The following is a 14,464-nucleotide window of genomic DNA, read 5'->3' on the forward strand; positions in this document are numbered from 1 at the left end:
AAATCTAAGAAATTATCTTCGCCTAAATGAGTATACATATGTTCAGATTTCTCAGGTTAAGATTTGGGGCACAGACACTGATCCTTTGTCATAGTTAAACCTCATCACTCAGATTGACATCATAGATGAATAAGCACTGCCCAGACCAGAAGAGTCCTTGTTTGGTGTCACACATCAAACATGGGAACAAATGTTCAAATAGTCATCATTGTTCTGCAATATGCAGTCATTTCGTGATTGAAGTGAACTTTCTCATTGACAGCCAACCAAGACTTGCACTAAATCAGTGCCAATTAAGATTATTGTTCTATCACCTCTGTTGGGCAAAGACCTACTGTACTTTACACTTTTCTTGTGTGCCACTGATGCACAAATACATTTGCTCACAAGACTGAAAGACCCAGTAACTTCCTAAAATGTTATCTAAGATTTGGTTTGTTATTCGCGTTCACATTATCAGCTCAAGTCTCTCTGTCCCATATCATCCTGTCCTACTTTATTCTGACCCACCCAGGTGTCTTGGCTTTTCAATTCTTGACCGGTCCTGTATGTTATTAGTGAGCAGATGCCCTTGCTTTCAGTAGATCTCATAATGTCCTTGTCTCTGCTGCCCCCTGCAGACCACCATAAGCACCGCGTTGCAGAGAGGAAGCTGTATGGAGTTGAGGGAAGCAGCACTTTCTTGGAGTGTATCCCAAAGTCCCTTCAGGCGAGAGTGACCTGGACCTTCCAGAAACATCCACAGAACCCACGTGAAGAGGTGAGATGGATGGAGGACAGTGGAGAGAGGTTGTAACTAAAGGATCTGAGCATTTACCAACTACAAACACGTTTTTATATGACTGTATATATCATGAAGTCAGGAAGCCAATCTTTTGCAATGTGCAGTAAGTGTAAACATATTTTGATTCTTGGAAAAAAAGGAGAAAAAAAAACTTTATCCAGGTTGAATACATTTTCCCCAGATGCAATTGTTGTTAGGCAGTGCCACTCAAGTTAGTGTCTTCTGAAACTGAAGCACAATTGGTATCAAAGATCATTTTAGCTTTTTTCCTGAGTCCTTGGAGATTATTAACGCCTAAGCCAATTCAGATTAAAGAGTGTTCCACTGACAGTAAACTGGGTACAATGTTGCAAACCTTCACAGATAAGGTTTTAAATGTTAGCTGCTCTTGCAGTTAAAACATGGGCCTTTTCATATACTTGTGCATTCACATATCGTCAGTGCTGTTTAGAGCCACTGTCAGATCCATAACATGTCAGTTATCTTTGACCCAAGGGCTCAATGTCCAGCTCAAACATGTTGCTGAAGGAATTTCTGTTTCCCAGGTGCGTCTCGATGACCGCATTCTGCAGACAGACAGAGGCCTGCTGATTCGTCGTGTCCTGAAGAGAGATGTTGGCATCTACCAGTGCCATGCCATGGAGCACGGCTTCACCCAAACCTTACTAGGCATCACCTTGGAAGTTGTACCATCAACATCCTCCTCAGTCTCCAATCTACCCTCCGATGCCCCTGCCCGATTAGACCCTCGCAGTGGAGGTGGGCCCCCAATGACCAATCAAAAGCTTTGGTATCGGGACTTCATGCAGCTGGTGGACCACCCTAACCTGAGCACTGTTGACCAGATTTGTGAGCAAGTTTGGGCACGAAAGAATGCTGGCAGTGACCAAGGGGATAAGACTTTTGTTGCTCCTGGGAAAGATGCCCCTTCTGTGGGCCCTGCTCTCCGCCCAGCTAACAAGAAGTGGAAGCATCTTCAGGAGATAAGGAAGGGGAGAAACCGCCGGACCCACGACGGGAAGCCGAATCCTCGGGCGCCCCGCAGTGCAGGGGAGTAACAACGTCGAGAAAGACACGGAGGGTGGAAAGAATGACTTAATACAAGAAAGGAAGGAGGAAAATTATAGAACGAGACAGAGAGACCAAGGAGGTGATCACAACCACGTACATAAAAACAGACAAACACGCAGCGCCTCCTCTACTGTGTATATTTATCCATGGACGCCCCCACTATAGGGTACCCCGATCTCTTAGTCCTCGTCTCACTGGCCAGCCCCTGCATGTGCTGCCTTACGGCCCAAAATGATTCTGCACGATCCCTTTACACTGTTCCACTAGCATAGTCAAGGTTACATGCAAGATACATGAGAGTGAACTCACCTTTATCTGTGGACAATAAACTTACACTCGGCTGCTATTCCTGCTTCCACTGACTGTATATGGAAGGTGGGTCGACACACAGAAATCCCTACATCTTTTGTTGTCTACTTCATGGAAACTACACAATGTTATATGTGGATAGTAGCTCATTGTATGGACATCTAAACTTTGGACTGCACCACCGAGAACAAAAACAGCCCGCAAAGTTTTTGACGACCTCTGTGCACAGCTTTTTTCCTAACTGAAGATTTCGTAACGATGTAGAAAAATGGTGGACTGGAGTGCTGCACATAACAGGAGGGAATACAGAAACTGGAATATACTGGAAAGTAATGGTCTCTAACTGGATACACATTTGAATGCAACTATTTATGTGCAAGTGCAAATGCATTCAGACAAACGTTTTAAAACATTGTTACGACAAACAGACACATTGATCAACTTCCCCTGGTGCTCTTGTTGCACATATTTACAGTAAACTCACGTTTCACATGGGTTTGTGTGCATCATGCAGTCACAGAAGAGGTAGAGATGTCAGCATTGTGGGGCAGCCTGTGGAACAGATCAGCATGTTGCAAAACTGGTTATATTATATAGTAGTTTTTTTTTAATAGTTTCCTTTGGCACATTGAGGCATGTTGCAGCAAAATAAATCACATAATACAATGCAGTTATGGTTAGAGAGCAGTCAAATCTTGCAAGACGTAATTATGTTACTGGTCCAAACCACTAGAGTGATGGGTGGAAAAACTACTGGCATTCCACAATGTGAGAGAAAGATGAGATGTTTACAGGAAATGGACAAAGCTGAAGCACAAATAATTTATTTGTAAAAGCGAATAAAAGCCCCAACAAGACCTGGATCACATCTATACACCTTGTAGCATCTTTTTTACATACACAGCAGTTTTGACAAGATCAAAACCTCACTCTAAAATGTGCTATTTATTGGTTTTGTTTTTGGCTGCGTTTAATGTGAAGAACATGGTGGTTTGAGGTGGGGACATCGATACAATGAGGAGATGGAGGGAAGTAAACTCTCGTATAACAACCCATGTTTCTGGGCTACAGTACAGATATCTAGATATATATCTATAGATATTTAGATATATAGATATCTAGATCTATATAGATATATATCTATATAGATATAAATATATATCTATATATATACACTTATATCTATATAGATATATATAAGCATGATATTTATGAGTGAAACTATGATTTTGTTTTGTATTCTAAACGGTACTTCTACTCCTTGCTCTTTTACACTGTTCTTGCATATGTTTGTGATAGATATATGCAAATATGAGACGAGCCACACGCCAATTTCTCATTCAACATGACAGAGGGCTGTTCTGCGCTATCCACAAAGCATTTCATTGTCTGTCAAAAACAAAACTTTAATCCGACTTCATACACTGTTCGAATCACTTCTCAACGTAGTGTTGCAGTCATTAATATCATTGCCTTTTGCTGCTTAATGATGTCATCTCTTCATCATGAACAATGAGTACACTATGGTCTTCCTTCTCACAGTCTTTAGTCCAATCTCTCTCTGTGTATTATCTGTAAAGAAACCCGTTTGTTGCTCGTCTGTGCAAACATGTCGTGTGTAGCCTGCCTCCTTAGTGTCCATTGTGTGTACAGGCTTGGGTGAAGAGCCTACCTATGGTACCATACTATATTATATCATAGTCTATCCACAACCTGCCATGTTCGATAAAACATGAATTTGTGTTTTGCATTCATGACTCAAGATGATTTTTGGTCCAATTTGTGTTTCTGCCACAAATTCCTCAGAAGTATGGGTTAAAATATTCAGTATACTGAAATTGGCTAAACTTGGCTGTGGTCATTAATTCACAGTCCCTGACAACAGCAGGCAACACAAACTAGGTGAGTGGATTTTAGATGTATGAAATCATTGTCGTTGTTATTTATGTACCTTCTTTATAGAGATGTAATTAACTCTTTAAACTGAACTGAATGACTCCTGTACAAGGGACACTCTGCACTTTGACACCACATCCAGGATTTACTGCAAAGAGATGACATTAAAAAAAAGTTTAAATGTCGAAAGATGCTCTCTTTCGACATTTAAACTGTAGAACTAATTGAGGAAATACTACTAAATCACTAAAAAAGGAGATTTACAATGGTTGTGATGTCAAACCTGTTTGAGTCTCTTTCAAGCCAGCTGTTTTGTGCTCTTTTGAAATTGCATGACCAATGTTAGTGGCTAACGCGTTTGACAATGGTGCGGTGGCGAAAGAGCGAGAGAAAGAAAGCACAATGTTGAATATTATTATCATTCCTTTGTATTTATGTGCAAAGATAAGCTGATATGTTGTGGTGGATTTTTATTTTTATTATAGATTTACATGTGTTTGTGTCTGCTGAAAAGGACTCATCCTCAATTTTTTTTGGGACATTACAGCAGATAGTAAAAAAAAAAAAAAAAGATCCTGAACAATGTCCAATGTATGTCTGTGTTGTTCACACAGCCCTCCAATCAACACTCCTGTTGTATCCCATGTCATGTGACGCACCCCTGTACGCTAGCTCACAAGAAGAGCGTGTGTGTGTATGTGTGTGTGTAAGCAAGAGAAATGTGTGCTTGCTGTTTTTATGTGTGTGAGTTTTGGGGGAAAGCAGAGCTCTGTATATAATGGCAAAGGGAACAGTGGTGTGTGTATGTGTGTAGAGAGGTCTCAAGTTGAAAGTTCAAAGGTCGAAGGCCAAAATTAACGTGGTGCACCGTAATACTCCCAGAGGTCTTTGTGAAATGTCATGTCAGATTGTTTTTGATTAACACAATAAAAATATGCAGTTACTTAAAAATAAAATTCCTGATCCGTTTTTTAAGCTTGGAGGGGAACCGTGAAAAAAAAATCCTAACTGCAAAATAACTTAATGGGTCATATTCCTGGGCCGACTCAGCACTCAACATTTTTAAAAGGTTGAAGATTATGACAATGTGAGGATGTGCTGAATTTTTTTTTCTGCCAGCATAAGATTTCATGAATAAATAACTGACTCGAGAGACAATATTAAGCTTTGTGACAGAGGTTGCTTCATTTAGATCCTTTAAATTAAATATAGTTTGATCAGAAGTCTATTCTACTTTTCCCAGCTCAGGATTCTAAATGATGTCATGCACGTTTGCACCACATGGTGGCAATTGCAATGTGGTGCCTTTGTGTGACTTCTCATTTAGAGATTTGTGGCATATTATAGACCTTGAAATCTTGATTGAGTCCTTGTTTATTAAAATTCTCCATTCCATGTTACATGTAAATTATATATTTTTTTTTAAAAAAGGTGGAGTTTATTAATCTTTAAAAAAAAAAAAAAAAAAAAACTACGGAGGCAAGTAACAAAACCTGTTACAGGATGCACTAAAACATTTAAAGAAAACACAGTAATAAAAGCAACATGTTTTTGTAGTTTCTTCAATACATCTCCAGCTACACACGAGTTATTATGTTGAGTGTTTTGACTATGTCATGCTTCAAGTTAATGCTTAACACTTTTTTCAGTTTCACATGGAGGTGAAGTTGACTTGATCCTTAAAAAAAACAACAACTGATGAATCTCATGATTTTTCTGCAAATAACTGCTTATGCGCCAAATTCAATAATAAAGTAAAAACCAGTGTATTGCTTGCTTTTATTTTCAAGTAATGTTATCATACGCATAAACACGGCACTCTTGGAGCAACAGCAAGTTAACAGTATATAAATCACTTAATCTTTTTATGAACAGGTACCAGAAGAAACATTTGTTTTTATTATTAGGGAACATTATAAAACGGTATGTTCAGTAAAGTCTGGTTAATCTCTCACTGCTCGTTGAGCACAGAAACTACATAAAAATAAACGCTTTCACAACGGTCTGTTGTCAACACTGCCTGTCGGTGAGGCTACGTAAGCACACAGCAGTGCCATTGTATTGCATTTATGGAGTGCATCTTATTTATTTATTTATTGATCGACCCCACGCGGGCCGGACTGGGAAAGCATGCAGGCAGTAAGATGCCCAGGTCTGAACTACGCCAACTGGGAGAGATTTAGTGCAGCGCCTACCTGTGTGCGGCAGTGATACACCCCTCCCAATGCACAAAAAAACCCCGCAGTTTACGCATGGTCAAATAATTGTCGGGTGTTAAAGGATTGCTGCGTTAACACAGTTTTTACGTGTTAATGTGCCAAGCCCTAGTAAATACATATAGTGGCAAACCAGCGGGAAAGGTGGAGCACAGAGAGCGGATCCCCAAGCTCAGGTTGGGGGAGGTGATCAGGGGAGAGTACATCCCAGGTGCTGCAGCCAATTGGCACATGGTATTGGACGCACCTGCAGCCCATCAACTAATTAGTGTGAGTATATCTTCTCAGAGCTTCATGTAAGAAAGGTAGAAACTTGGGACATATTGTGAGGAAACTACAAGAAGGGATAAAAACAACTTGAAGTATGGGGACGAAATGGGGATTTAAATTCTGATTGGAAAAAAAACAAAGTAATGTTCTTTACAAAACAGAACTGGGGGACACTATCAGTTGAATCTTTATGCAAACAAATTAGAAAAAGAGGCACTTTGACAGAAGGTTAACATGGGAAGCCCATGTTAAGTGTTGGTGATGAGTGTAAAAAGTTATAAATGTACTGAGATGTCTGGTAGGGTGGACTGGGGAGCAGAGGTTGTGTCCTTGATAAATATACAAAGCTTTAACGAAAGATGGATTAGATCATGGTATTATATCATATAGTTCAGCATCAACTACACTTAAACAGCTGGATGTTATGCAAATCAGGACCCTCAGAATTTGTATAGGTGCAGTAAGAACATCACTGGTGTGCACCATCCAAGTAGAAACAGCTGAAATGCTTGTATCTTTGCAGAAAACAACTGTTGGTCAATTATTAGATAAATCTGAAAGGTCATGAAGATAATCATCCAACTAAAAAAAGTACTACAAGCATGTTGGGAAAAGCAAAAAGGTACCAAAGACAATTTATGGTTGGATAGGAGAAGCAGCAATAAGGAGTCTCTGATGTAGAGCTTATGTTGCAGTCAAAGTTTTGAAGTATTTAAACATAAAATTGTCTGGCTGGATGCACAGTTGAATTGTAAGCAATTGTTTTGGCCTCAGAGTGGATTAAACAGTGCAAGCCAGGCAAAGTTCTTATTTGTAGTGACTCCATGTCTGCACTCGCTCGTCTGAAGGTAGGTCCATTACTCAGCCAGATCTGATCTGTAAACTGTCAATGCATTCAAGAGCAGTAGAGCGGGCACTTCCATTATATTTATCTCCCCCACTTTTCTGCTCCGTTTTGGATTCCTGTTTTTTTTTGTACGTTCCTCAGCCTGTGTGAAGCCAGTACCTGAAATAACTTAACTGTTGCTTTGGCATTTGGGTCCACCTTCTTAGCCCCAGCCGATCTCTGCTACGACCACTACTATCTGATTAAAAAGGTAAACATGTTTTTTCAGATCATGTCTGCACCTTTTGCTATCGAACCTATGAGACAATAATGGACCATAACTGTCCACAGCTATGCAACGTCTGTTATACGGGTGAATGCCTCACTATGGCCACCGACACACGTGATAAATGTAATTGCATATGCAAATCAGAGTATTGTCTTGTCCAGCATACACAGCTAGCATACTCTATGATAGCATGAAGTATTGTGTGCTCTGCGGCAAGACATACAGGGTTGCCAAAAAAGAGCACATCTGTAAACTACGTGTTTGTATACACTGTGGCGAACCATAAAGGGCAGAGCACACTTGCTTTCTGATTAACAGGCTGAATAATGCATCTGACACCAAGTACATACAGTTTGATTTTGAGACTCGTTACCTCCTCGTCCAGACTGTGTACTAGAGCCAATAAAACCTGTTAGATCCCTCCAGCCTAATTCATGTCATATAGCGATCACACACATGGGGTACGGCCCCTAGTCAGACATCCCTGATCTTATTTAGAAATACTGCTTTATAGGCCTGAAATGCAGCTTTACCATTACCTTTCCATTTAAAAAAGGGTATCTGCACTTATTGATGTTCTTTCGGGTTAGCTCTATATCATCGATGACGTTTTTGGAGAGAGACGTGTTGTGTTGTGTGGCCTGTCATATGTCAGAGTGGGTATGCTGCGTTGATCGTCAGCCACATTCATACATCGCAAAAGTGGCACATAACTGTCACTAACCATTTGATAGTCTACAATATCACTATATATGAATATATTTTAAGACCCTGCATGAATGTCTGCTGAATAGGATGTCTTATATATTCTAACCATGATTTGGTTCTGTGGGGAATGTAAAAGCCACCCCTGGCTTGAACCCCAATATCGCTGCTACCTTACCTCTTAACGTAAAGAACACCCTTATATAATACCCTCAAAGTATATGCGATTTTTATATATATAAAAAAATGCCCCCACTTTGGGTTAAGCCCCGCCCCCTCCACAAAATGTACCAAAATAATATTTTTATATTGTCATTGCAAGTTGATGTAATGTCAAGACATAAGTAAAACTGTTTGACTTCAGTTGTCTGTGTGCTCACATTCATTCATGTAAAGACTCAGTCTTTAAATACGCTTTGGCAACATGTTTTTGATCAAAAAGCCATGCCAATAAAGTTCCATTGAATTGATTTCAGGACATTAAATTAACTGACAACTTCAGCTATATTGGCCGTGTGTATGAAAAGGTTTGGTCTCAGGTGACCAGTTCCTGCGGTGCCTGCTCCATACACAGTACAGCTGTTGCAGCCATCACACAAGACAGGTCATTACCTTTAAAAAAAAAATAAAGGCAAGCTGGGAAAGAGCCAACTCCAGCTTTAGCTCTGTTCCCAAACAGGAAAAGGAAGTTAACCCTAAGTGTGTAAAGTGGTAAACAACCTGTTGTATGAGAGTTATCTACCAGACTTCCCAGCAATACTGTCAACATGTGGAATGTAAGTGTGTTTCTGTACGGTTTACTGCGACCTTTAAATAACCAGGTGTCTGTCGGTCCTCTCAGTTGTTTATTCCGCTCTGGGTATAAACGGCACCTCTTTGTCTTCATCAGTTTCAAATACCTAATAGATGACTCTCAGCAACACAACATGAAAACACATGTTCTCCTGTGTGCTGCAAAAAACATCTGCTCACAACTTAAATAATGTTCTTGTTGAAAAGAACCTTGCCAATGCCGGGAAATAAGGCCCAAACAGTCAGTTGCGGTTATTGATGACTGGCCTCCACCTATTTACTGTGACGACAACTCCAATCTCTGAGTGGTAGACGCAGGCAAATAGGTGGACGCCAGTGGCGAGTCATTGCTGTGTAAATGATTGGCCGGATCAGAAGGAGGGAGACGCATTCAGTCTGGGTCCCTGACCAGCAACAATCCTCTGATCAATCTCAGAAGCTGTATAGCCCAAGAGTACCTTTCAAAAATCTAATTTCACTTGAGGGGCCGAGCAATAATAATTGTATGCTATGTGCCAATCTTTTCGCTGATGGTCTCATTTACTGATAGACGGCATCAAAAATATGATCAATTCAATTGACGTAGGCCAATGCTGCAGATTTTTAGCAAGAGGCTTTACAATCTGCACAGCATGACAGCGTTGATTTAAAGCCTGTTTTAACACATATCTAACACACACACACACACACTTTTCTTGAAGTGGTGGAAGACTTCTTACAAAAGCACACTGTCTCCATGTTATGACTAAGATTGTTTCATGTAATTGTAAATAAGTCTCAAGAGGACACAACCATGTAAAACAGCTGAGCGCTTTGCTTTGTAGTTAGTTTCAAACAGAAACCTGAATCATATTCAAGACTTTGTGGTCACTGTAAGCTGTGGCAAATTTAGGGATTGAAAATTCAGTGAAAACATTCTGGCCACTAAGATGTATTTTCATGGCAAGAGTTAGTTATCTTCTTCCATTGGAACCCTGTCTTTAAAAAACACTGAAACATTTTACTTCATGATTTAGTGCGCAGATGAAATGAACCTCATCCTTCAATGCATTTTTTGATTTTAGACTTACTAAGCCAGGGTTTCATATGAAAAACAATTCATGTAGAAACATTATGACCGCTTTTTAAATTTTGGTTCCTCCCAGTTTCCACTTGACACAAACAGATCAATTCAAAATGGTTCAATTGATAGAGAAAGTAGCAGGATTTAATAGAACTTAAATGTCTCAAATCTTAAAAATTGTCACATTTTAGAGACAAAAATAGGTCAAACTAAACCCAGCTATAATAGCACCTGCCAACATTGAGGTGCCAAAATAAGTCCAAATGAAATTCAACGCATGTTATGGAAATTCTAACACTAAAAGGACAAGGCAGGCCTGCAGTGAGTCAGTGAGACTGATTCTTTCCAGCACACAGACATAAAAGGAAAACCGCATGCCTCCAATCAGGATCAATGAGTTCAGACCCGCTCCAGTGGGTATGATCACAACGAAAACCAAAGAGCTGAACAAAAGGAAACTTGTTTGTAGTCGACCAGAAATAAAAGTGCACCAACAGAGGCCAACAGACCGAGTGGGAAAAGTGCCTCTGACGCAAAAACACAGCTGTGAGGTGCTGCAATAAACCTAAATCATAAGTTATAAAAAACGGCTTTGTCCCACATCTTTCAACGTAAAATGTATTTGAATACATTGAGACTGACACTTGGACACAGGACTGTGGCCTCATGCGCCTTGGGAACACACCAGAGACGGGAACGCAACATATCTTTGGTCTGAGCAAAGGAGACGGAGGCGAAAAGAAGGGTGAACCACTGCAGAGTTAATGTGTGCATGCAACATTTGGAATTGCATGGTGTGTCACTTTTACAACTTTCAAAAGAGGTTTATTATCCTGGGAACGTCCAGCTTGCCGCAGTAGTCTTTTCAGTGGATATTAAACATTGTGTATATTTAACCACCGTTGCTGTCATATATTAGTCTATAAACAATTGCACTTCTATCAGTTTCTTTTGGCAAAAGTCAGCGAATATGACATTAAAGTAATTTAAGTCCATTCAGTTTGGGCCATTATGTCCATTTAATGTATCCAAATACCATTAAACTTGACACATTTTTATACATTTGGCTGTCTTTAAGTCAGTGGTAAAGTAGTGAAGCCCACCTCTTGCTTGATTTGATTGGCTGCCTGGGGAAGGCTGACATTTTATTCCACACCTGGTGCTTAAAAATAGGATATTTTAAACTTTTATGGAAGCCCAAAAACCACTTGATAACACGGCAAAAGAGTTGAGCCTGTCAGACACACTATACCAAGACAAGTCATACCATGACACCTAACCCTAAAATTGCTCCTGTGTAAGCGTCTACGGTGTACGAATGGCTGACGATACCGATGTGGCACCTTGCATGGTGGCTCCTACCACTAAAGTGTGGATGATATCATGTAGTGTTAAAGCGCTTTGAGTAGTCGAAAGGCTAGAAAAGCGTTAAAGTACACGTCCATTACCTTTACCATGAGAAAGCACTGATTGTCGTAGATGCGTTCCTAGCGACGTATCTTGTGTGATCGGGACAGAAGAAAATCAGAGTCGTGATTCCAGTGCGAGGGACGAAGGTATTCCTTAGTGGAGTTCTATGAACTTCTTGAACCTCATTTAAACGTTCACCACAAGATGAAATCCCAAAAGAAGTCCTGCATTTAAGTGCAGCAATACATCTGGCCTGCAACACATCCATACATCACTGTGCAATGATTGATCATATGGAACACTTTTTTGGAAGCGGAGACTCCAATCTTTCAAGTCCCAAACCAACATCTCAGACTTAACAGACCGCTCCAATACATTTAGAATATTTACAGCCAATACAAAAGTTGTGGCTTTGTTACATATCGGGTTACATTCTTGTATTGACAAATAATGGGTTGGCTGTCGAGCTGTCAAGTCAACTGTTGCCAAGTAAAATTTTGCAATCTTTCATATCTATATGAATTACACCAGAAACACTTTATGAATGCCTGATAAGCACAGCAGTGATAGTCAGGAGCTTTTGCAGATATCAAAAAAGGGTAGTCAATTGCTCATTTTTCAAACATGACAAACCAGCACTAAAATAAACTCCTTAGTGTGGGTTCTTTTTTCTGCAGATGTGAAGATGAGGAATTTTTAGATATCCCAACAGGAAACTTCAGGATTGTGGACAGGAAATCCCCTTTTAGAGCAAACTCTGCTTCAATCAACCTTTAAAAGCAGCTTCAATGTTATCCATCAAAAAAGGTGGTGGACATCATTATTCACATTATCTGCACTGCCCTTTGGTCCTGAGCTTTATGAATGTATTAAAGTGTTGCATCATGCATATGTCATATTATTGTACCAGTGAGAAGTAAAGTTTGTACTGAGTGCATAGGGAAAAGCAACAATGACCAAAAGCGACCAAACTGGAGGGTGCGTTTGTCTATAACGTAGTTAGAAGTAATTGTGAGCACTTTGAGTCTATGGTTGTACACATACATTTGTGCACGTATAAAACATTTTACAGAGTTTAGGACTGTGGGATAGCTCTTTGTTCTGTGCCAGTTGGAGGCTGCGTCAGCTGTGGTTGTTTCAGTGCATTTGGTTTCACATACATTATACAGTTGGTACTAATGCATGCCATGCGTTTTTCTGTACCGATGTGATGAGTCTGAATACGAGTTTAATGTGCACAAAATGAACAAACTTACTGGCACAGTAAAGATGTGGTCAAAAGTGTTTTGAAATGTCCATATCAGTCACTATTTTGAAAATCGGATGCGTCACGTCTCCTCTTTCCACTCGTTTGAATATGTGTCACTTCAGTGTGAGCTGCTGCTGATTTGACCACGGAGATGATCCAAGTGTCTGCCGAGTTCACTGCACGAGATGGAGTTTATCACCCACTTTAGGCTGCATTCCCAAACAACCCGACTCAGAAGAATGGACCCGGCACAATGGGGGCTGTTACCGGCCCGGACCCCGGTGCGACCTGGGCCGTTACCGAAACCATTGGGCAAGCAGTCTTCAGAACTGCCCCACACCGCCCCTCCTCTTTTCCTTAAAATTCCAATATGCTTAAATTCAGCAGGTAAGCAAGGAAACACAAACACAAGATTTATAAAAACATATTTGTAATTCGTCAAACACTTAATTTGGGAGAAATTATTTGTCAACGTAATTGAAAATGCATATTAGTTCAGGGGGAACGTAATTTGTAGGGGACAGGGTTGTATCTTCCGGTTCAGTTAGGTGATGCCATTGGGCCCAAAAAGACTCCTTTAAACTCAGCAGATAATTTCTACTTTCCAGTACGAACACTTGAGTAGCCCTTATTCAAAATAATTGCAAATAAAAAATGCTGCACTAGTTAAATCCAGTTATTCTCCTTCCTCCATTCAGTTAAATGAGCTTGAGACAGTGGCAGAGTTAAAAGAAAATCTAGTTTGCTTTACCTATGGTCTATAGATGCGAACGAGCCAAGTAATTGTATACCTAGGAAGTTTATCGTTTTAAACTTCATGCACCACTGAAACCAGGAACAAACAGGCCTCCACCTATAAAAAAGGCGGTATCCAGTTCTGACGGTTCCCCCCTCACCCTCAATGTATTCATGGCTAATTTCTTTCGAGGTTTGACCCATACTGTGGACAACATAAACACTGGGGGCACTTCATTTCCTTTTCAGAATTGGCATTGTGAGGGTTTTTACAAGGCTGTGTGTGTGTGTATGCGTATGTGGGTTTTAATACATAGGCAACCTCAAATCTGTGTGTGCAACGCCTGTGCACACAGGCATCGCCTGTACTTGTGTGCATTTATGTGGCTGCGGTATTTGTCAGGGTGTGAAGTCGTTTAGTGGGTCGTTCAGTTGCAGGTTTGGATTTTATGAGATGGTCTGTTTGCTGAAGCGACAGGCAGCCATTGTTACTGCACAGTTTCCCAGATGTTTACTGCCCAATTACCCTGCAATCACATGCCTGGCCGGACCTCGTAACTAGGTAACGTAATGGGTCAACACTGAGTCTGTAAATTTGCAATCACAGACAAGTCACATTTCCTCCTGCTAAGAACACTTTTCAGTGTGTGCACACCCACACAGAGCAAGCAGAAACACCTGAACCTTTGCACTGACACGTATTGTTGTGATCGCGAACAGCTAACCGCTAACGGAACAGCGAGGGTTGAGACTATACGGGAAAACAGCTTGATAAATTTAATGTTTGTTTTTTTTCAACATTGTATGCCGTGACAACTCGAGTCGATGACCTGCATACTTCACTGCTTA

At 40.5% G+C, this 14,464-nt stretch overlaps 1 protein-coding gene across 2 annotated transcripts in view; it reads left to right on the top strand.

Moving 5' to 3' along the window:
• The window catches only part of sema3b (sema domain, immunoglobulin domain (Ig), short basic domain, secreted, (semaphorin) 3B), a 60,109-nt gene extending 58,184 nt beyond the window's left edge, over positions 1 to 1,925 (top strand). For both annotated transcript variants that reach the window (XM_068597150.1, XM_068597151.1), the window contains exons 17-18: positions 621 to 760; positions 1,330 to 1,925. In XM_068597150.1, the coding sequence (XP_068453251.1) occupies positions 621 to 760; positions 1,330 to 1,842 (653 nt within the window). In that variant the 3' untranslated portion in view covers positions 1,843 to 1,925. The remainder of the gene's footprint in view (positions 1 to 620; positions 761 to 1,329) is intronic.
• The last annotated feature ends 12,539 nt before the right edge of the window (positions 1,926 to 14,464 follow it).

This window comes from Clinocottus analis, unplaced genomic scaffold, assembly GCF_023055335.1.
Source record: "Clinocottus analis isolate CAN_PGR_092001 unplaced genomic scaffold, fCliAna1.0.p SCAF_4, whole genome shotgun sequence".
In the NCBI taxonomy this organism is placed as follows: Eukaryota; Metazoa; Chordata; class Actinopteri; order Perciformes; family Cottidae; genus Clinocottus; species Clinocottus analis.